The following is a 21,859-nucleotide window of genomic DNA, read 5'->3' as shown; positions in this document are numbered from 1 at the left end:
CCTCATTTTCAAACTTGCAATGTAATGCCCATCCTTAACAGTGACTTCATGGGCTCTTGTGTCACTGGATTAGCAGTGCTGGCTGTTACACAGTCCATAGTCTGGAAACTTAATATGCTTTAACATTGCTGGGGTCACTTTTATGAAATCATATTTTATCCACCATAATACCAGCCATTACTCTTCCTTAGCATCTGAGCCTTCCCACTTCCATTATCAGAACGGATCTAGCTCCCAATGAAACACACCTAGGCCACCCAGATATCTCCACGCCTTCCTGATGCCCTTCTTTTTGGGGACCCACCTCACTGCTACAGCCAGCCCAGCTTCCCCGTGCTGTTACCTGCTTCTGTCGCTGACCTCAGTGGGTGTATTCCTCACTAACCCATCTGTTCTCAATTAGACCATCTGTCAGATGGAGGGAAAGTCTTGTCTCACTACTGTGAATTGGCTTCACAGTTTGTAGAGTAGAAAAAACCTTACAGATCCTGCTTGCAAAGACCTTAACAACAGCCTGATTCAAGATCATGCTGCCTGGAAACAAGCTAGCTTTCCAGGGGAAAGAAAGAATAGCTAGCAAAAGGTTTAATGAGTGCCCAGTGTTCCATGGATCATTTAATCTGGGGTGACCCAGATAGCAACTGTGAAAAAATGGTACAGGGGGTGTGGGGCAATAAGCATCTATATAAGAAAAAGTCCCAAAAAAACAGGACTTGTCCCTATAAAAATGGGACATCTGATCACCCTAATTTAATCGAAAGTGATTCTTCTAATTTGCAGGGTGCAGAGCTACAAATTGAAAATATAGTCCCCCAATCCTGAAAGCACTTATGCATGTCCTTAACTTTATAAGCATATGAGCAGTCCCATTGATTTCAATTGAACTACTTGCAGCTGAAGTTAAACCCATACCTAGTTGCAGGATTGGGGCTGTAACAAGTGCAGCTGGGAAATGCTATGACCAGCAAAGGAGGAACCTAACACACTGTATGTGAAAGATCTCCCTGCGAAATCTCCGTGACTGAGACAATGCTCTTGTTGGGCAGCATAATAATGGCTCTAACTTAAAATGGAAAATTAATTTCATCACCAACAGCACCCAGACCACCAAATAGCAGCCAAGAGACTGTCAAATAGATGTAACGGTGCTCAAAGAGTGCATCCGGGGAGCACTACATTCAGGGACAAAGGGAGTGATTTCAAGTAGCACCAGAAGCTTCTCTCAGGCCTGGGCCTCATGCTTTGCCTTGTACATGCAGTGGAAGACACCCGCTAAGATTTTCCAGGGTATTTAGACTCATAGTCTTTAAGGTCAGAAGGGACCATTATGATCATCTAGTCTGACCTCCTGCACAATGCAGGCCACAGAATCTCACACATCCACTCCTGTAACAAACCCCTAACCTATGTCTGAGTTATTGAAGTCCTCAAATTGTGGTTTGAAGACCTCAAGCTGCAGAGAATCCTCCAGCAAGTGACCCGTGCCCCATGCTGCAGAAGAAGGTGAAAAACCTCCAGGGCCTCTGCCAATCTGCCCTGGAGGAAAATTCCTTCCCGACCCCAAATATGGCGATCAGTTAAACCCTGAGCATGTGGGCAAGACTCACCAGCCAGTACCCAGTAACTCTCTGTAGTAACTCAGATCCCACCCCATCTAACATCCCATCACAGACCACTGGGCATACTTACCTGAAGAAGGTTAATATTCAGGCCAATCAGGACATTTCTTTTTACTTGGCTCACACACCTCTTATTACTATATGTAGAGGTAGCCGCTTTGACCAGCATATCAATTTAAGAATGGTTAAAATGAGATGCAGAAAGATTCAGTGAAATTGCAGCAGATTTAGATCTCTAGTCCACACACAGTGGAGTAGGAATGCTTTGAAAAGCATGTTAAGAAATATATGTACATTTCTCACTCCAACTTCCCCTTAAAGTGGATGACAAGTTTAGCAAATGAGTAAAAGGATAATACCCTTCAAAAGAGTTGCTGATTCCAGAGGCAAGGACATTTGCTCATTTTACCAGTGGCATTATTCTCCGCTTGGTGGGAGTTTATTCCCTGCTGGGACCTTACAATAAGAGTTACACTTGTGATGCTCATGATGTTGGAGCATTTTTCTTAATAATGATGAGAAAAGATTTCCTGAAACTACTTCAGCAAAGGGGAAAAGTAAAGTAGATTCACTCATTTCACTATGGAATCAGTCTCACTGGTGTAGGCAAAAACTGACTGACCCCTGATATACAGGCATTGCTCCACTCAGCACTGCAGGGCATATCTCATTTTCAAAAGCGATGTATGCACTTGGTAGCCTACATCCCATTGATTGGCACTAAAACATAGCCTCTACAGCCTAGATCCTGAAAGGTATGTGGCAATGTGACAGCCCTCATCCAAGTTGGTTGGGAGGGTGGCATCACCTAGTGGTCAGGGCTTAGGCCAGTGACATGCAGTGGGGTTGGTAGTAAGGGAGCCTGATCTCACCCCACTTCCTACCACATCCCTGAAATTGTCCCAAGATTGCCATCTGGGTAATGCAGCATGAGGACAACTGCCTCCTCAAGTGGTATGGCCCAGCTCAGCCCAAGGCTTTCCCCTACTGTGGTAATCCAAACAAAAATAAAGGGGATCAATCCAGGCCAGAGTTCATAGGCATGGGCAGCAGGGACAGTAGGCCAGGAGAGACTCTGACTCCCCTGGTGCTGCCAGATGCCCAGTTGTGGGTTTGGTGGTGTGTGTGGGGGGGCGTTATTATGCCCCATGCAGGTTCCCGGGCAGCTGAGGCAGTGATATGTGCTATTCAGCTTCCTGGGTTCATCAGTAATCTCCCTGGACTGCAGAGAGATTACTAATGAACCCAGGAAGCTGAGTAGCAAACACCATTTGGTCAGCCACCCCAGAACCTGCATGGAGTATCTAAAGAGGAACCTGAGCTTTTTATAAGATATGCTGTGGCTTTTCCTGGGCAGCTTGGGGGGTACAAGCCCAGAGCTCCTCCAAGCAGGTGGGCCTCCAGGCTTCAACCAGCCTGGGGCTCCTCCAGCCAAGGGGGATCCACTTCAGGGCTCCTCCAGGAGTAGGGCTCATTGTCCCAGCCACGGTGAGGGGGCAGAACCAAGGACTAGCCTCCTTAAAGGGGGGACTCCACGCATATCCGTAGGCAAGAGGAATGTTTCCCACAGAGGCTGTGTCTGCAGCAGGCCTTTCCTTCCCTCAAGGAGGGACCTATGGACAGTTACTTAGGGAAAACAGGTCTACTTTCTTCTCTGGCTTGCCCCCAAATGAGTGGCTCTCCTGCCTTTTAACTCCTCCTCCAGTTGGTGCATTTCCTACAGATGTGGCCTGGCAGAGCTGGCTGAGCTCAGAGCAGTTCCTTAACCCCTTGTTGCCCAGTGTGGGGCAACCTAACTACCTTTGAGGTTCTGAGCCCAAGTCACTTAGGCCTTGCAATGCTGAGTGGGGCAATAGCTAAATACCTTTACAAATCTGTGCCATGTTCTCTTCCCTGGACAATGCCACTAACACGAAAGCTATAAATGAACTGAGGAAGCAGCTTGTGCCAACTGGGCCAGAGAAACTGCCTCAGCCTTTTCTGGAGTGGGCAGGAAAGCAAAACAATGCATCAGCTATCAGCACTCTCCTCTCTTAAATCCTTTTACTGACAAAAACTTTCTATAGTGAAAATATCACCAGGGAGATGGAGTGTAAAGGCGCTCTCCAGAGAGAACAACTGGAGCACCATAAGAATATGAAGCATTATTATTAGTATTACAGAAGCATTTAGAAGCCAAAATAAGAACTGGGATTCCATTGTGCTAGGTACTGTCTTAACACAGAGTAAAAGGCCTGCCCCAAACAGCTCATAATCTGAAGATAGGTTTGCGAGCCCTCCAGGATTGTCCTGGAGTCTCCAGGAATTAAAGATTAATCTTTAATTAAAGATTGTCATGTGATGAGACCTCCAGGAATACATCCGACCAAAATTGGCAATTCTGAAACCCTGTAACCTTTCAGGGTGCTCACAGCCCTCACTGGGCAAAGTAGAGAATGCAGCTGTGTGATTGGTCTCCTGAGCTGTCTGTCAAGTGTGTCCTGCCCCATGATGACATCATCACAGGAATATAATGGCTGAGCAAGGGGTAGGTCCTAGTATTGCTGAAGGATTAGTAGTGTGGATGTTTGGTAAGATTTGTAGTTAAGCTCTATACTGTATCTCTGGTTCCTAGGATGTTTAGGTGGGGGCTCTTTTCTTACCCAGAGTGTGACCTGATGTGTTGCCTGATTGACAGTAGTAGCTAGGATTGAATGATCAGAATCTCTTAGCCCCTTTCAGTGCTTGGTAGTTGTACTTGTGTAAAGTATCTCTAGGTAATAGCTGAGTCTCCTGAGCAAACAGTTTCCTTCCCTGGACTATCTGCCTTCCAAACCAGGAGGCCTGGATTAATAGTATGTTCTAGGAGATGGAGGCTTCCCTTGAGGAGAATGGAATATTTAACAAAGAGAACTAAATTAAAGCCTGAACTATAGGCAAAACTGTCCCCTTACCTCTCTACCTGAGTGAAGCTGTGCTATTCCCATTCCTGGATGGGGATTGGGGCTTCTGGCTGTGGTCTGAGTTCTGGCTTGTCATAACGATCTGCAGGTGGAAACACTTGGCTGAGGTGGCTGATTCAGCTGAGACTGGGGTGCTGGGTAGCCAATATGTATATCAAACAGATGATGCAGGAAACACTAAAGAAAAACCAGCCTGGTGCCTTCCCATAATGGAAATGCTTTCTGACTAGTGGTCTCACTCTCACCTCTAGGGGTGATGGTGTCCAGTTATCAGATTCCAGTTCAGTTTCTTTAACAGATCAGTCTTTAACTGATAATAGAAAATACTTGTATCTTACCAGCTAAATTGGCTTTAAAATAACCAGTCTGCCCTAGTGGCGATCTCCTATGTAATTAAATATCCAGGGAGACTGAAACACTACTTACTCTAGCTGTTCTAGAGGTCCCAACACTCACCAGCGATACTGTCTCAATTCAGTATTCTCTGTGTGTAGTCAATGACTGCTACCTTCAGCAGGATAACTTGTCAGTAATTGTACTGTAATGGAATTAACCTTGGCACTATCTGGGAAAAGACTGAACTAGGAGGGTACCTGTGATGAACAGTCCCAATGCCTCCCCTTGTGAGGCATTGTTGGGTCTCAAACTGAATAGAAGCTTTGGGAATGTGCAACACTGACACGCCCTGGTTGTTGGCAGGTGGGATTGAACCTGGGACCTTTGGCACTAAATGCATGAGTCTCTACTGCATGAGCTAAAAGCCAAGGCCTGCTAGCTACAGCTGTAGAGCAGACTCATTAATCTCTCTCTAACTGGTCTTGGTGCCATTAGATGGGACAGAACACCACACCCAGAAGGTGTGGGTTACAAGTGCATCCCTGGGCTCGAGGAACTGTCTCTCTGGGCCTGCCTTGGATCAAAGGTTTAACGCAATGGCCTGCTCTCTCTGTAGAGAGAGAGTTACTACAGGGGCACAACCTGGTCTGGCTCTTGGAGAAAACAGAGCTGGAGCAGCTCTCCTGGTGTCCTTAAACAGTATTGATTTGATTGTTTCCTGCTATAGCCCTTCAATATTCCTTTTCAGGTCTTGCAGGGACATCTCACTCCACCATGTCTGCTAATGAAAATGAAACACAGGTAGAGATCCAGGCACCTGAGCAACAGGTGGGTCCCTCCTGGGGAGGCAGGTGTGCTTGGCAGCTGGAGTCGCTGTTCTGGCTTGAATGTGCCTATTGCTGGAGGTGGGGACTCATAACCACAATAACAGGTTTCAGAGTAGCAGCCATGTTAGTCTGTATCCGCAAAAAAAACAGGAGTACTTGTGGCACCTTAAAGACTAACAAATACTAGCCGATGCTTCAAGTTCTGGTTCTCAGAATGGTGTAGTCACTGCCCAGAAGTGCCTCCTGAAGCCAGGATGAGCACGGGCACTGGTGACCCTGTGAATGCTGTCTGCACTGTAACACTGGCAAATCCCTTTTTTGTAGTAGTGCCCAAGGGTCCCAAAAAGGAGGGGGGCATTGTACCAGGTGCTGGACAGAGACATGGCTCCCGATCGGGAGAGACTGCACTCGGAAAGACAAAGTCGCTCTGTTCCCGCTCTTACTGACGGAATGAGATTGTGACACAGTTCTGTTTTGTTGGTGGGCATGCCAGGATGCAAACAGCGTTCCTGAGATCTTGCTGAATATAGGCAGCTATTCCAATGGAACCAGGCTTCTGAGTGGGTAACTGTCTTAGGCAGGCCACTGAAACCCTGCTGACAGGGCCAGCAGGCTGCCTAGCTCTGAGGACAGTCTCCTACAGAATCAGTGGTTGCAGAAAGAAAGATGGGGGGGGGGGGGCACCTTGACAAGCCAGGAGCTCTTCCCCCAGCTGACTCCCCTTTTCCCTCCCTCAGACTGCAGTGGGCAGGGTGGCTGGCTTGCCCTTGGTCAGCTCTGCCTGTGAGATGGCCTCTGCCAGCTATGCAGCCACCAAAGAGACCTACCCAGCCATCAAAGCTGTCTGTGAGGTGGCAGAGACTGGGGTGAGGGCCATCACCTCTGCTGCCATCACCGGGGCACAGCCCATCCTGGACCATCTGGAGCCACAGCGTGAGTAAGGGAAGGGAGGCAGGAACACTCATGTGTGCATGGCAGGGGAGGTGAGTCTGGCTGCAGGCTCAGCCTACAGGGCTCTAGGCCCACTACTGAATTCTACCTCCAACTGGTGGCAAACCGAATCTGCAGACTCCCGTCCCCTGTGCCACTGACCTCTCCTAGCTCCTAGAAGTGATTCGGCCAAGGCACTGGCCTTGTCCAGAGCGGCTCGGATGGCTGCAGCAGCTTCTGTTGGTGACTCTTGCTCAGGTACCAGTGCTGAGCTGGGCCAGCCTAGAGGGAGGCAGTGCCCAGGCACAATCCCTGGTGTGCATGGCTGGCCCAGTGGCACACAGCCACATGCATGGAGTATGGCACCTAATGCCATGGAGCAATACTTGCTAGAGGGCACTGGCTGCAGCTTCAGTGCTAAAGGGATCTGAGCCCATTGCAGGCACTGGAGACTCCGAAACCCTCTAGGAGAAGCTGGGGGTGGCAGCCAGGATCTCCTGAATGCTAAACCTGGCTCTGACACAGACTGGCTCCATAGCCTTGGGCAACTTGCCCAACCCCTCTTCCTTGGCTTCCCCATCAGTAACCTGGGGACACTTGCTTAGGAACACCAGTCCCTCAATGTACACATTAGCAGCCCCACAAGATCGGTGCACATGACGGAATTGAGGGAACTAGTTCTGTGGTTGTGTTACAGTTGCAGCGGCCAATGAATATGCCTGTAGGGGTCTGGACAGACTGGAGGAGCAGCTCCCCATCCTGCAGCAGCCGATTGAGAAGGTAACCACACTAGTGTCCAGGCTGGTCCTGGCTGAGGCTGTGGGCCCTTCACTTCTGCTAGGTGTTCAGTGGCCTCTCTTCTGACCCCTTTTCCTCTAGGTGGCTTTGGATGCCCAAGACCTAGTGCGTGCCACAATGGTGGGTGCCAAGGATGCAGTCTGCAGCACGGCCACTGAGGCGAAAGATGCAGTGACCAGCATGGTGGATGTGGCCAAGGGGGCTGTTCAGGAGAGTGTGGAGGTGACCAAATCTGCAGTGACCAGCAGCATGAGCACAGTGATGGGCTCCAGCATGGGGCAGATGGCTGCAAGTGGCATGGACATGGCATTGGCAAAATCTGAGCAGTTGGTGGACCACTACCTCCCCATGACAGAGGAGGAGCTTGGTAAGAACCCCTTTGCTGAATACAAACCAATGCGACCCTGATGTCTTGGGGCATGGCTTGGACTCCAGCATTCACAGCTGAGCTGCCAAACGAGCCACCTCTCCTTGAGGTTCCCTTGCAGCATAGCTTGGCTTCCTTCATGCTGTGCCCTCTTCTAGCTGATGGAAGAAGGCTGGACTAATGGCTTTGACACTGCTCCCTGCGCAGCTACCAGCTCCCTGGCTGGTCAGTGCTGCAGGACATCCAAACCTGCCCTGAGAGATTCTGTAGGCCACAAGCATTTGGGAGGTCTGAATGCAGCTGCCTTGTATCCTGGCCCTGCCAACCAGTGGTGCAAGTAGATTTTAACTCTTACCAGTACAGTGATTCATGGGAGGGACCCAAAGGTGGAGACATGTAACCCCACATACACAACCCCACTCCTAGACAGGAGATGCAGCTGCATGGAAGGGACGGTGGGACAGCTGTGGGTGGTACAGCCACACTGGAGGAGCTGCTGCTGTTCTGCTCCTTTTGCCACTTTGGTTCCCGGGAGAGCCCTGCAGTGTTCAGCAGATACCGAATGTCTTGCTGGTACAGCATACCAGCAATAAATGTCTCAATGGTACAGCGTACCTGACTATACTGGCTTACTTGCACTACTGCTGCCAGCTGACCCATCTTTCCCCCTTGCAGCTGAGCTTGCAACAACTCCCGTGGAAGGACCAGGAGAGGCTCCTGCAGATCAGCAGAGTTACTACGTGCGTCTGGGTTCCCTTTCGAGCACGCTGCGCCAGCGAGCCTACCAGCACGCCCTGGGGAAGATGAGACAAGCCAGGCAGCGCACCCTGGAGGCCCTCTCCCAGCTCCAGCGAACCATTGACCTGGTAGGAGCATGACCCTCTCCCCTTCCCTGTAGATGCTATGGGCCACGGTCTCTGCAGCCTCCTGTGCTCAGTGCCATTGGCACTGTTCGTTCCTAGGCCCAGCAGTGTCACTGCAGTAGTGCTGCCTGCCTGCTACCCATAGCTAGCTGTGGGAGAGGTTCCTTGCCAGCCACCTCCTGCTGTTTCCAGCTAACAGCACTCTCCTCCTGCAGATCAACCATGCCAAGCAGGCTGTAGATCAGAAGCTTCACAATGGCCAGGACCGTCTGCACCAGATGTGGCTCCAGTGCTGCAAGGGGAAGTTTGAAGGGCAGGAGGACCCAGACTCAGAGGTATTCTCCTTCTCCTTCTCACCCTGACAGCCTTGCTCCAGCAAACTCCCCCTATCTGTAAGGGTGACTTGCTGATACTCCAGTCTGTCTTGCTTTCTTTCTCCAGCAGGTTGAAGCTCAGGCTCTAGCCATGTCCCAGAGCCTCACCCAACAACTGAAAACTACCTGCCTTACACTTCTGGGCAGCATCCAAGGCCTTCCCAGCACTATCCAGGACAAGGCCCAGCAGGTCTCTAGCAGTATAGAAGAGCTCCAGGCTTCCTTCTCCAATGCCAGCTGTTTCCAGGATCTGTCCAGCAGTGCCCTTGCCCAGAGTCAGGAGAAGATGGCCAAGGCCCAGGAGTCCCTGGATGAGCTGCTGGAATATGTGATGCAGAATGTTCCCCTGGACTGGATTGTGGGACCCTTCACTCCCGCTGGAGACTCCACACCATGTCCTGATGAGCTGGTGGAGGAAGGAAAGAAGGTGGAGGCCTGAAGGGTTCCATTCTCCCTGCTGCTGGAAGGAATCCAACTGAATTGCCTGCATAGTTAGTGTGGGGTCTCCTTGCTGAGGCCGTGGTTCTGCTTCGGCAGATGGTGGACTGATTTCAGCTCTTCCTTATTCAGGTTCTTTAATTCTGCAGGTCATTTCCGCAGGCACACTTCCCCAGAACCATTTACCAGTTACAGGGTGGCATCGTTAATCATGCAGGACTGCACCCCTTACAGGGCTAGTCTGCTTCTCTGAGGACATGGCTTGTGACCAACATACAGCTGTCTTCCTCTGTACATACGAAATGCTGCTGAGCTTGGTTTTTTCCTAGCTCTTTGTATTGTATAAAACTAGGGTTTAACTTCAATAAACCTCAACTGCATGCAAATTGCTGTCTGCTTAATGTGATCCCTCCCCAGCTCGTGCGCTATACAAAAAGGGTCACCTGTACTGTACATATCTGCCTCCTTCACACCCATCCACCCTCCTTTTCTCTGGCAGGAGCTCAGCCATTCTGGAGCCATCTCCTGGGTGAAGGCATCTCTTCAGGTACCTCCATTTGACATGCTTCCTTTGAGACTTTTCTCAAATAGGAGGCAACAGCCCATTGGGAACACTCATCTGGCTTCCAGGGGGTAGCAAGGCAACACTACAGCCTCTGAGATCAACTAACAGAGGGAAAGACCCAGGATGTTACGGCACTATGGCCTTGAGAGGAAATAGGGTGGGGGTGGAAAACTGACAACCTACTATTGGTAATGAGCAAAGTTAAAAGGGTAACATACAGTGGTGTGAGACTGCCAGGCCTTGCCTCTCAGGGCCAGCTTTAGGCCAATTCAACCAATTCCCTTGAATCGGGCCCTGCCCCTGAGAGGGCCCTGTGCCGAAGCCCCAGTACAGTGTACAAGCAAGAGCTGGTGTGCTGTACCCAGGCCCTTTAAATTGCCACCAGAGCCCCACTGCTGGAGCCCTGGGCTAGGGCTCTGGGGCCTATTTAAAAAGTGCAGGGCTCCCCCTGCTTCTACTGTCCTGGCCCTTTAAATAGCCACAGCTTCCCCAGGGCTCCTGTGGCTAGTTAAAGGGCTGGGGTGGTAAAGCAGGGGAGCCCTGAGCCCTTTAAATAGCCCCTGGGCAGCTGCTGCTGCTACTCTTGTGGGAGAGGGAGGAGGAGGGGGCACTCACCATACAGAGTGGGCTATAGCCCCTGCCCCTGCATGCCACCCCTGCCTACAGCCAGCCCTGCACCAGCCTATATCTCCAGCCAGCCCTATGCCTGCAGCCAGCCCCTGCTGCACTCCCTGTCCTGCCCACACCAGCCCCACACCCCCTGCCCTGTCACCAGCCAACCCCTGCTGTATGCCCCCCTGCCTGAAGCCAGCCAGTCCCACACCCCCTTGCCCTGCCTGCAGCTAGCCCCATGTCCACTGGTGCTCTGCAGTTCCCAGGGCAGTAACCCTGCACACCTGCTTCAATGAGGGGGGCAGGGAGCAGCTGGGGCCCACACATGTGCACACCCTAGGGTGACCTGACAGCAAGTGTGAAAAATTGGGATGGGGTGGGGGGGGGAAATAGGATCCTATATAAGAAAGACCCAAAAATTGGGGCATCCCTATAAAATTGGGACATTTGGTCACCCTAGCACCCCCCCAAGGAGTGGTGGGGACCCACACATGTGAAACCAAGCTCATTTCTAGATCAGGCCCAGCTTTTTAAAAAAAGAATTTTAGGTAGGGTAAACATACATCTGTATTTTCCCAGACATGTCAGGCTTTTTGGTTCTTAAATCGCCATCTATGAGGAAAATATGGATGTATGGTAACCCTATGCGTACAAAAAATACATAGTGTGGCACATCCCTTAAATCAGAACTTTTTATAGGGACCCGCTTGCTAAGAAATGAAAGGCTTTTTTTAACTTTTTTTTTTTGTCATCCCTGCTGGGGCCCCCCTGAACATGTTCAAATTGGGCCCCGCACTTCCTAAAGCCGGCCTTGTTACCTCTAGTCCAGTGCAATGAGACTAAGTAGAGCAGCTACTTCAACCTAGATCAGAAGCATCACAATGGCCAGGACCATCTCATGACAGCTGAACAGGTTGGAAGTGTCTAGGAAAAGAGTTTGTGATTTGACCACTCCAGGCAACTGGCATTTAACAAAACACACACAGGGAGACTAGCTGCAAGAAATAGAGCAGCAGATAGACTTGCTGAAGCATGGACGTCAGCCATCCTGCATCCCTCCTCCCTGCCATTAGCCAAGAACCTGTCTAACATTTCCTACCGCCTAGTGTAAACCTAGCTAGGCCAATAACAGTACAGGTATATGGCTCATGGTTGTGGGAGATGCATAATAGGACCAGCACTGGGCTTTTAATGCATTTTCCTGAGAGCTTGTGTCTACACTTGAAGTCACTTGCCTAGTATTATCTAGGCAGCTCCATCACTGTTGCTTATCCTAACTAGGGCTTGAGCTATTAAAAAGCTTCAGGCAAGGACATGTCTCCTGGGTTCAGCACTGCAGCAGCACCATGACCAGGAATGGCTTAAAGATGCCACTGCTCTCAAAGATGGAGAATAGTAACCAAAGTGGTGATGTAAGCAGCTCACATGGCTGGTTACTCCTGACCTCATTGGACAAGGCCTGCCTTGTACGCCAATGGACTGGGGATGTCAAGCTCCCTAACTGACAGGGAGCTATCAGAGGCTAATCTGCCTGTGTAACTGGAGGTGTGTTACAAACCCTTCTGTGCTCTGGATTAACAGAGGTTCCTCCAACACACTTATGGGGAAGAGTGAGAGTAAAAGCACTAGCTAGGTGGAGCCCTGCTTGTGTGAGTAAAGGTCCTAGCCAGCTCCTTTTAGGGATATGGAAGCATAACTAACTACAGATTTTTAGTAGTCCTGGTCAGCTAATCAGACTTCTGTGTTCAAGCCCTTTGCTATTTAGTCCAAGTCGAATAAAACGTGTGAGGTCAATGAGTGGATTTCACATCAGCAGATATTAGCTTCAAACTTGGATAGAACCAGCAGCTGGATTTTCTTTACACCATGACGAACATTGTAGCCTGCATTTCCCCAGCACAGCCCCTACAGCGAATCTTTACATAGAGAAGGAGTGGTTCTAACACATCCCCAAGCCAGGGTCAGACCTAAGATACCCCATAGAAACTGTTGCTGGACTAGTCTTAAGTTATAGAAAGTGAACTGACCAGCCCCCTGGATGCAGTGTTTATGGCACACGGAACAGTGAGTTATTTCAACAGGCCCCAGCAGGATACACCAACTGGCTCAAGTGCTTAATCCAATGGCCTGTTAGAGGATCCAAAGTATGAGCAGAGAGATCACACCAGCTCCATCCCAATGGTCTGAATATTAGAAGGAAGAATGGGAAAAGGAAAGAGATGCTTCCTGCCCCAAGCTGGTTCTCTCTCCTGGGCAGTACCCCCTGGATAATTAGCAACTGTAGCTTTAGATACCACATAGGAAGACTTGCACTGTGCTCTGAACATGTTTGGGCTCGTTCTGCTGCCTGTGGTGGGGGGGCTATGGAGGGAAAGGTGGTTTCTATGCCCTGAGTATGCAATGGTCTCTGTGTGCTGGGGATCCTTGCACCTGTGCAGAGCCCTTGGGAACTCAACTACTCTTCCCAACTGCCTGTGAAGTTAATGGGGGTCTGAGTAAATGCAGGGCTCCCTGTAGGATCAGGGCCTAACACCACCCCACTCTGGCACTTGCAGCCACTGAAGCTGAGGATCGTGTCTTTGGATGGAGGCCCACTCGCATCCCTCTGTGGGACAGAACCATGGGTATGAAAACCTAGGCTTGCTTTAAAGGAGTGACGTGAGCACCAGCCTCCGCCCCAGGCCTCTGTCACTCTCTCCAGCTGCTCCAGCCACTTGCACTCCCCGCTTTGACCTTACCGCATGTGTGAAGGGAAATGGGGAGGTTATGGGAAGAAGTTATCCAGGGTGTGATCTGCTGTCACTCCAGCTGGGAAGGGCCATGGCACTGGAGTAACTAGGCCAGGAATGATAATGGGGAGAGGGCAGAGCCGAGCATAGTGGCTATGTCTGACCCCTGCCCCCAAAACTTTTCCCTGAGTTTGTCTCCACGCTTAGTCCTGCCCTGTGGCTGTCATCCCCAGCATCTCCCCAAATGCTCCTCTGGTACCCCCTGAGCCTGTGGGCTCCACATATTGAACTGACACTTATGTTAGACTGAGTGCAGTTAGTGGAGATGGGAAATGCTATCAACAGCAAAGGTAAAAGGCACCCAGGAGAGTCTGCTGAGGAAATGCCTGTTGCTGGGACAGTGCTCCTGACGGCATCAACTCATACACGAGCCAGCCACCAAACCATGGCAGAGAGATTGTCAAACATTTAACAGGGCTCCCAGGAGAGAGCAAGACTGGATGGAGTTGTTAGTCTGATTCACTATGTATGAATAGTACTGGGGTAAGGGCCAAAGGCCTCCCCGGGGACTGGAGCCCCGTCTGCTGAATGCTACGCAAAGAGGTCGTCTGCCGGGAGACATACCACCCAGCATGAGCCAGCCCTGGGACAGAGAACGCACCCAGCCTCTGCCAAAGTGGATGGGGAAGCAAACAGCTGCAGCAACCACCCTGCTGCCCACTGACCTGAACGCCTGGATTGAAACATGCCAATGAGCTGGTGTGGAATTCCCTGGCTGATGGGCACTTCCAAAATGAGGGCTATATTCATTGGCAGCTTGGTGGGCCTGATGCAGGCATATCACCTAGTCTATGCTGGGGGGATGCTAAAGATTTTAGCCCCCATCCTGCTCCAGCAGCAGTCTGGGTCCTCTCTCGGCTGAATGCACAGGCGTATTACGCTGCTCGGCGGGCACCGGGAGCTGGAGGGTTGCCTGAGGAGAAGCGTCCATATGCAATGCGTGAGGAGGTCCCTCGTGATATACACATACCATCCCAGGGGAAAACCCTGCAGTCCCGATCCTACACTAGCTCTGTGCTGCTATGAGTGGAGTTGCCCTGAAACCCACGCTCCTTTCCTGAGGTCAGCAGAGCTGCACACCGGCAGGGCCAGCCCATGGGCAGTCAGGTGCTGGATGCGGCCTACCCTAGGAAATGTCCCCTCAGCACTCCACAGGCATCCCACCACCCTCTACATGAACCAAGAACTCAGAACCATGGAAACAGCTTCCCCAGTCTCATATAGCATCGCAGTGGTCAACGCTCCCATCTGGAACAGCTGGGACTCTATACAGGCAAACAACCCTCCTAACGCTGCTATTTTCCAGGCTCCACCCCTATTCCAGACCTCAGCGGTCAGGGTAGAGAGCACACCGTCCTGATTGCTTTGCTGAGCTGTCTGTCAAGTGGCCCCTGCCCTCTGCTGACATCATCACTGGCTATAAAAGCTGTGCAGGGGGTAGTTTGTGTATTGCTGAGGCTTGGTGAGAGGTGGGCTGAGAGCTGGAGTTATGCTGTGGCTTTGGGGCTCCAGGGTCTGAAGTGTTGAGTTCTGGGGGGTTGTTTTGTTTGAGCTTGTCTGTTGTTGGAATGGACCTTAAAGCTGTGCTTGCATTGCTGTGTTTGGCTTTCAGTTGGGAGAGCTGGAGAGTTTGAACCTCTTTCAGTTCTCTCCATTCATTGGGGCACTGGGCTTGGCAAAGAGGCTCCAGCCTGGGGCGTGTCTATGCAGGGTGTGGTAGACATCTCCTCTCCCACCCCCATGTCCAAGGAGGTGGTGCCCAGAGGTGGTTGGTCTGCTCGTGGGAAGGGAGAGGGGCCAGACACTAGAAACACCCAGGGCTGCTCTGGTCTCCCCTCCTCTCAGCCTAGCCTGTATTGCTTTGGGGTACTGCTAGCCCCTTCCTACTGCTCTGCTGAGGATGATGTGTTGAGTGTGAGAGGGAGAAGCTGACTCCTCCCTTAGTGCAGTTACTGCCCTGACCCTGCAGCCTGGCTGCAGCTCCCTGTCATGGCTCTGACTCCTGCTGGCAGGAGGAATTTCCCCTGCCTCTGCCTGACCCTGTGTCCTACTCACTGAGGTTTCCTTGGCCCCAGCCATCAGTGTAGATAGGACAAGCCAGAAGAGAGCTGCAAAGGGCAATGGCTCTCCTGCATTACCTGGTCTTGCAGTGTGGCTTCCCTCTTTGGGGAAGCACATGGGTGCCCTACTGTGGTAGGTGCTGACTGGCCAAGGGACTGTCACAGCTCTTAGAAATGAGTGTGAGGCTGCAACCTGAGGCCTGCTGATCCCTTAACAGTCCCTCTTGGTTCTTGCAGTGACAACTCCACTCGTGTTACCAGACATGCAGAAGGAAATCCAGGCTGCCTGCCCTGAGCCCCAGGGACAGGAGCAACAGGTAGGTCCATGCTGGGGAGCTGGCATCCCCCTGGCCTTCTGACAGAACTTCATTGTAGCAGAAAATGCTGATTTTGCTGGAGTGAAATGTTGTAGCAAATCTACTGCAGAGTCAACAAAACGTTTGATAAAATCCAGTCTCTGAAGGGGAGCCCTGCGGGGTCCTGAGAAGCCTGTCTGGAGCAGGGTCTCTGAGGTCTTGGAGGCTCCCACTCCACAGAGCAGCTAAATGAAATTGATCATCTTGTCACTCTTGCAGTTGCTATAACTGAAAAGGTCAATTTCCCAAATCTTGTTTCAAAACATCTTGGTGTTTCTGATTTTTAACTGTTTGGTGCTCTCTGGTTTGTAGAGAGGTTTTCTTTGTTTGGAAGAAAAGCAAAGTGGCTCTGGCAAGTGTTAACTAGAACAGTTCTAGAGCAGCCCAGCCCTAGTCACTGCTGCACTGGTTGCAGCTGATAACCCTGGAGCACAGTGGGATTCAGGCAGGACTCTTTCCGTCAACTAGTTCTTGTGAAAGGAAGCCCAGGACTAGCTGTATTAATCCTGGTGGCAGCGGCAATGATGGGGCTTAGCACTTAGCTGTGGCATCCCAGCCAGGATATAATAGATAAATATAGCCCCCTATGCTGCTGGGAGGGGAGCTCTGCCATGCTATACGTGTGCCGAAGAAAGCAAGGATCATTCTGGGGATGTCACTAGCTGCTATTGCTGAGGCTGTGGTGTGGGGGGGAGGGTCGGGAAGGGGGGGCAGAAATGGACCTTAAAGGCCCTGTGGATGGGGGAGCCCTGTGGCTAGTTGGGTGCAGAATTAACAATCCCAAGAGGGTAACTGATTGAGGAGTCACTCGGTCCAGATGGTGGATGTTCCCCAGCTGACTCCTTTCCCTCCCTCAGACTGCAGTGAGCAGGGTGGCTGGCCTGCCCTTGGTCAGCTCTGCCTGTGAGATGGCCTCTGCCAGCTATGCAGCCACCAAAGAGACCCACCCCGCCATGAAAGCTGTCTGTGATGTGGCAGAGACTGGGGTGAGGGCCATCACCTCTGCTGCCGTCACCGGGGCACAGCCCATTCTGGACCAGCTGGAGTCGCAGAGTGAGTAAGGGAGGGGAGGCAGGAACACTCCTGTATGAACAGCCTGGGTGAGGTGGGTACCTGACAGATCCTGCCTCAGTTCACTCTAATGTCCTGGCAAATGAGTGTCTGTAGACAGTACCTCTCTCCTGGTGTGCTGTCTCCCTGCAGCTGGACACAGGTCCTGGGACAAGACACTGAGCAGGTACCACTCCATGGGGACGAGCACTGCTCTGCAGGGATTGCTGTGGGGCAGGGCATGGTTTCCCCCTGTCCAAGGGCTGAGAAGCCAGCTGAGAGCGAGCAGTATCTGGCATCCAGCCCTGATCTCTCCATGGCCATAAAGCCAATGGGGCACTAACCAGTCCACAAAATGCTGGAGTGATGCTTGCAGGAGCCCATGGGAATCCCTGACAAGAGCTAGAGTGCAACAGAACATTAATCTCCAAGAGGTTCTGGTTGCTTAAGGGAGCTGTCTTGTTCTCCTGAGGGATCTTGGGGCTAGTGCTCTGAACCCAGAACTGGCAGCTAGGACCTGAGTTCTAATCCTGACTCTCATGTGACTTTGTTGGCCAAGCTGCATAACCTCTTCCTGAGCCCCACACAACCCATGGGGAGGCTATTTACAACAAAGGGACCTTGGGGTAAGGGGTCCCCCTGCCCAAATGCTTGCTGTGATTGAGCACATAGGAAGGAGGTGAGGAAACAACTCTGATCCTCTTCTAGTTGCAGCAGCAAATGAATATGCCTGCAAGGGACTAGACACCCTGGAGGGGAAGCTGCCAGTGCTGCAGCAGACTGTGCAGAAGGTAAGAACCCTTCATCTTGGTTACAAAAATCCCACTTTATGGTTTGTGGGCAGACCACAATTCCTGCCGTGTCTACCCCATTTATGCTCCTAAGTAGCAACCAACACTTTCTTGAAATCCAGGTTCTGTCTGGAGCTTCCCACAGCTGTAACACCTCCAAGGAGGCCCCAGTCAGCTCAATGTGGGGCGGGGGGGTGAATGCTAGTTAGTATGCTAGAAAGCTTCCACAGATGAGCATTAACCACTTGGCGGGAGAGATCCTGCCCCACTTCCAGGCTTCTCTTGCTATGCTTCCCGCTTCTCCTCTTCCCTCCCCTGCCCCCAAAACCCATCTCTTCACTCTAGTATAAGTGCCACGACCTCTCCTTTGACACCTGCCTCCAGGTGGCTTCAGATGCCCAAGACCTCGTGCATGCTGCAGTGGCAGGGGCCAGGGATGCAGTCTGCAGCATGGCTGGTGAGGCAAAAGACGCAGTGACCAGCATGGTGGGTGTGGCCAAAGGGGCTGTCCAGGAGAGCGTGGAGATGACCAAATCTGCAGTGACCAGCAGCATGAACACAGCGCTAGGGAAATCTGAGCAATTGATTGACCACTACCTCCCCATGACGGAGGAGGAGCTCGGTAAGAATACTGGTCCTGGCTCTCCATGGCCCAATAGCAGAATGGGGCTTTGTTAACCTCAGTATCCTACTCCTCTGCTCCCTCACGCATGGCCCTTGTTACCCCACAGAGCAACCCACCCTGATCATATGGGCCTGATGTCTCTTGCAACTTGAGAATCTGACTAACTTTCTGCCCATTAAGTGGCAGCTAGTGGACATCCTGCAGCAAATGTTGGCAGCTGGAAACAGTTAACCAGAGATCCTTCCTTTACAGAAAATATGGTATTGGTGGGTGGAGGCAAATCCCCAGTCTCATCCAGGAGGCAGGGCTTGGAATGAATACTGGTGTCCATGTCTCTGCCTGCTCCCTCATTGTAGTGATCCTCACCTTGTGTGTTTGACACATCAGTGCCTGTAGCTAGGCCTCCGTAGCCTGGAACAGGATACCACATGCTGGGGTCTGACTCTGCAGTTCAAGTCTCATCACAACTGACCATTTCTCCCTTGCTGTTTTCCAGCTGAGCTGGCAACCCCTATGGAGGGATCTGGAGAACAGAAGAGTTACTTTGTGCGTCTGGGTTCCCTTTCTACCAGACTCCGCCAGCGAGCCTACCAGCACGCCCTGGGCAAGATGAGACAAGCCAGGCAGCACACCCAGGAGGCCCTCTCCCAGCTCCAGCAAACCATCGACCTGGTAGGGCCTTTAGTCTTATTGTGTCTTCCCCTGTAGCTGCTCTAATCACTGAAACTCACTGGTGCTTCCTGGGGTGTGCATGTGCAACTATAGTTCAAAGCCCAACTGGGTGCCATGTAGTGCTGGGTGCATGATACAGGACACCCACTCCCATGGATGCAGGTGACTCTGGTCTTTGGTGGCTGCAGAAGTCAACAGCTCCCTTCCAGGTGGAGGGTCTCTAGCCTAGTGGTATCACAAGTGTGGCGCTGTCTGCTTCACTCAGCTTCTGCTGCTCCCCTGTACACAAGACACACTGGGAGCAATACTAGGAGTAGCTCTTGTTCTCTGCTGTCCTGCATAGTGACTGAACCCCTGTGTCCTCCTAGATGGAACATGCCAAGCAGGCTGTGAGTCAGACGGTTCATGATGGGCAGGAAAAGCTGCAGCAGATGTGGCTAGAGTGGCACAAGGGCCAGCTGGGAGGCAGTGAGGATGACAGCGCACCACAGCCAGAGGTATCTGATGGGTTGTACCCCTGGGGTTCAATCTAGGAGCTGTTGGAACCACTGAGCCCCCAACAACTCAGGGGCCTTTCTCATGTTGCTCTGCTGATAACAGTCCTTGGAGAGGCTGGCTATGAATCACCCACCACAACAGCAGGTGGCTCCACACACCCAACTGAGTTACCTGAGTGCTTTACCTAAGCCACTCCTGGACAAACAGGAGGCCCCCAGCCAATTTCCAGCTCCCTTGCCATGCACCCCTAGTACAGCAAAAACCTAGAATTATACCATCTTGTACAGATCCCTGTGCAGCACAACATAAACTCTAATATAGTTTGCTTCCCCCCTTGATGTGGGGAAGATATGCAACAGCCTCTGTTCAGAGATAGGATTCCCAAACACTTCACTTTAAGACACACTGTTAAGATAAAACAAGTCTGTCTACAGAAAGACTTTAAGCAATTATAAGTGATAGCAAGCAGATTACTTAGGCTTAGTTTGCATACATTTGCTAATATACTAGATATGGTTTGAATTAGCAATTTCTCTCACTGGTTGATACGAGCAGTCCACCAAGTTTCTATACCTATGCTAGAAATTCCTTTAGCTTGGGACCAGCACTTCCCCCAGTCTGCCTCTCAGGGATTTCCAGAAGTTCTCTTCTGTGGGGAGCAAGGCCAAGAGATGTCTCTCCATATGGCAGGAACCCTTTGTTCCAAGCAAGTTCCCAGGCCAGTTTGTGGGGAAAAATAGATACCAAAATGGAGTTCAGTGTCATGTGGTCTAGTAGCATGCCTTGCTGAGTAATAGCAGCCATTACTTGTAGGCTGGCTGAAACCTTCACAGGAAGGTTAAGCTCTTACATAGGCCACTGTGCTGATGGGCCATCAGCACTGTATAGCTGCTTCATTGTTGTACCTCAAAGGCTGCTTGTGGGTGTCTTCAATTACATAGCAAAACTTTGTAACTTCACATACACTGATAGCATATACAATCTGAGATATTAATGTTCAACAGATTAAGACTTTCAGAATACCTTACAAGGCATACTCTGTACAAAATGCCACAATTATATTACTATGGTGAATGTGGGGTGCAGAGTGTCAGTATCACTGTCCTCTTGCTAAGATGCAGTGTGACAGTGCTGTATAGCACAGCCTGACAGGAGTGAGCTTCAGACACCTAGTCACTCTCCCTCCTATCTCTCTACAGGAGATGGTGTCCCAGGCTCTAGCCACTTCCCAGAACCTCATCCTGCAGGTGCAGACTGCCTGCCATAGCCTCCTGCCCAACATCCAGGGTCTCCCTGCCGCTCTCCAGGAGAAGGTTCAGCAAGCCTATGAGAACATAGGAGAGCTCCAGATTTCCTTCTCCAATGTCCAGTCCTTCCAGGAGCTGTCTGAGGGTATCTTGACCCAGACCCGGGAGAAGGTGACCAAAGCCCAGGAATCTCTGGATGAGCTGCTGGAATATGTGGTGCAGAACGCTCCCCTCACATGGATCGTAGGTCCTTTTGTTCCTGCTGGAGACTTCACAGAGCCAGTGGGGGAACCAGCAGAGAAGGTCACAGCCTGAAGGTTTCATATCCATGTCTCCTCTGCCACCATGCTGCAGATGTTTGTGGTGAAGAGCATGTTGCACTCTTCAGTTATTGCAGCAACTCTCATGGAACGGAGGCAAATCTCAGCACCTTGATGAGCTTAGCTGCACTGGGTCTGGTATTCTAATACCTTGGTTTTCTCACCTCCCCACTAGTTAGTGACTGACAGGATAACTTCTCATGAGTACCCAACTGTCTAGAACATCCACCTATTAAATGGGCCTTAGCTGGAAACCCTCAGAAGGCATGTATCTCATGGTGACTTGGCTTCTAACAGCTGTTGATGGGTTTGCAGGAAGGGAGAACCAGCTCAGTAGAAGGGTGGGTCAGAGATGAGAACCCCACTACTATGGGAATCGTGGGGTGTTGAGCACATGCTGGTTACAGGGGGCTGACTCCAGTCCACCTAGAGGTTCTAAGGTATCATTTGCTCAGCATGAGGGCTCCACCTTGCCTTCCTCCAAAGAGCATTTAACCAATGCTGTTCAGTTATGGGTGTTCCTCCCACCTCTCATTCCTGTGCTGGGTTTCTCTAAGGTAACTGTAACAAGCCTTGTTAATGGAACTGCATATGGGCCAGTGGATATAAAAGGTCTCTCTGCTGGTGACCAAACATTTCTGTAAGTTTACACAACTAGCCTCTTCCACAATAAACATGAGCTGCTTTCAACAAAGTTCTCTTGTCCTTTTGTTCATCTGAGCCATCTGCAGATTTCTCCACATGGCTCCCTGTCTTGCTATCCCATCTCAACTGGACCCT

At 51.1% G+C, this 21,859-nt stretch overlaps 2 protein-coding genes across 3 annotated transcripts; both read left to right on the top strand.

Annotated features, from left to right (window-relative positions):
* The first annotated feature begins 4,139 nt into the window (after window positions 1–4,139).
* LOC120407952 (perilipin-3-like) lies at window positions 4,140–9,880 on the top strand. Of its 2 annotated transcripts, none has more exons than XM_039544356.1 (8): window positions 4,140–4,189; window positions 5,646–5,725; window positions 6,462–6,657; window positions 7,352–7,434; window positions 7,534–7,819; window positions 8,495–8,685; window positions 8,898–9,017; window positions 9,127–9,880. In XM_039544356.1, the coding sequence occupies exons 1-8, from the start codon at window positions 4,183–4,185 to the stop codon at window positions 9,493–9,495; spliced, it is 1,332 nt and encodes a 443-aa protein (XP_039400290.1). In that variant the 5' UTR covers window positions 4,140–4,182; the 3' UTR covers window positions 9,496–9,880. The 2 variants fall into 2 exon arrangements, with proteins under 2 accessions (XP_039400290.1, XP_039400289.1); XM_039544355.1 differs by having other exon boundaries at window positions 9,124–9,880.
* A 5,028-nt stretch (window positions 9,881–14,908) lies between these two features.
* LOC120408058 (perilipin-3-like) lies at window positions 14,909–21,769 on the top strand. Its single transcript, XM_039544572.1, has 8 exons — window positions 14,909–14,929; window positions 15,758–15,837; window positions 16,734–16,929; window positions 17,635–17,717; window positions 18,102–18,339; window positions 18,839–19,014; window positions 19,383–19,511; window positions 20,712–21,769. The coding sequence occupies exons 2-8, from the start codon at window positions 15,784–15,786 to the stop codon at window positions 21,072–21,074; spliced, it is 1,239 nt and encodes a 412-aa protein (XP_039400506.1). The 5' UTR covers window positions 14,909–14,929; window positions 15,758–15,783; the 3' UTR covers window positions 21,075–21,769.
* The last annotated feature ends 90 nt before the right edge of the window (window positions 21,770–21,859 follow it).

This window comes from Mauremys reevesii, linkage group 6, assembly GCF_016161935.1.
Source record: "Mauremys reevesii isolate NIE-2019 linkage group 6, ASM1616193v1, whole genome shotgun sequence".
Taxonomy (NCBI): domain Eukaryota; kingdom Metazoa; phylum Chordata; order Testudines; family Geoemydidae; genus Mauremys; species Mauremys reevesii.
This window is presented reverse-complemented; position numbering and strand designations above follow the sequence as displayed.

What these genes read in the sequence shown, in the direction of transcription:
- LOC120408058 (XM_039544572.1), top strand. Translation starts at nt 15,784, where the DNA reads ATGCAGAAGGAAATCCAGGCTGCCTGCCCTGAGCCCCAGGGACAGGAG. An exon ending in CCCAGGGACAGGAGCAACAG is followed by an intron (nt 15,838 to 16,733) that starts GTAGGTCCATGC and finishes TCCCTCCCTCAG; the next exon opens with ACTGCAGTGAGCAGGGTGGC. An exon ending in ACAGCGCACCACAGCCAGAG is followed by an intron (nt 19,512 to 20,711) that starts GTATCTGATGGG and finishes ATCTCTCTACAG; the next exon opens with GAGATGGTGTCCCAGGCTCT.
- LOC120407952 (XM_039544355.1), top strand. An exon ending in GGACCATCTGGAGCCACAGC is followed by an intron (nt 6,658 to 7,351) that starts GTGAGTAAGGGA and finishes GTTGTGTTACAG; the next exon opens with TTGCAGCGGCCAATGAATAT. An exon ending in TGCAGCAGCCGATTGAGAAG is followed by an intron (nt 7,435 to 7,533) that starts GTAACCACACTA and finishes CTTTTCCTCTAG; the next exon opens with GTGGCTTTGGATGCCCAAGA.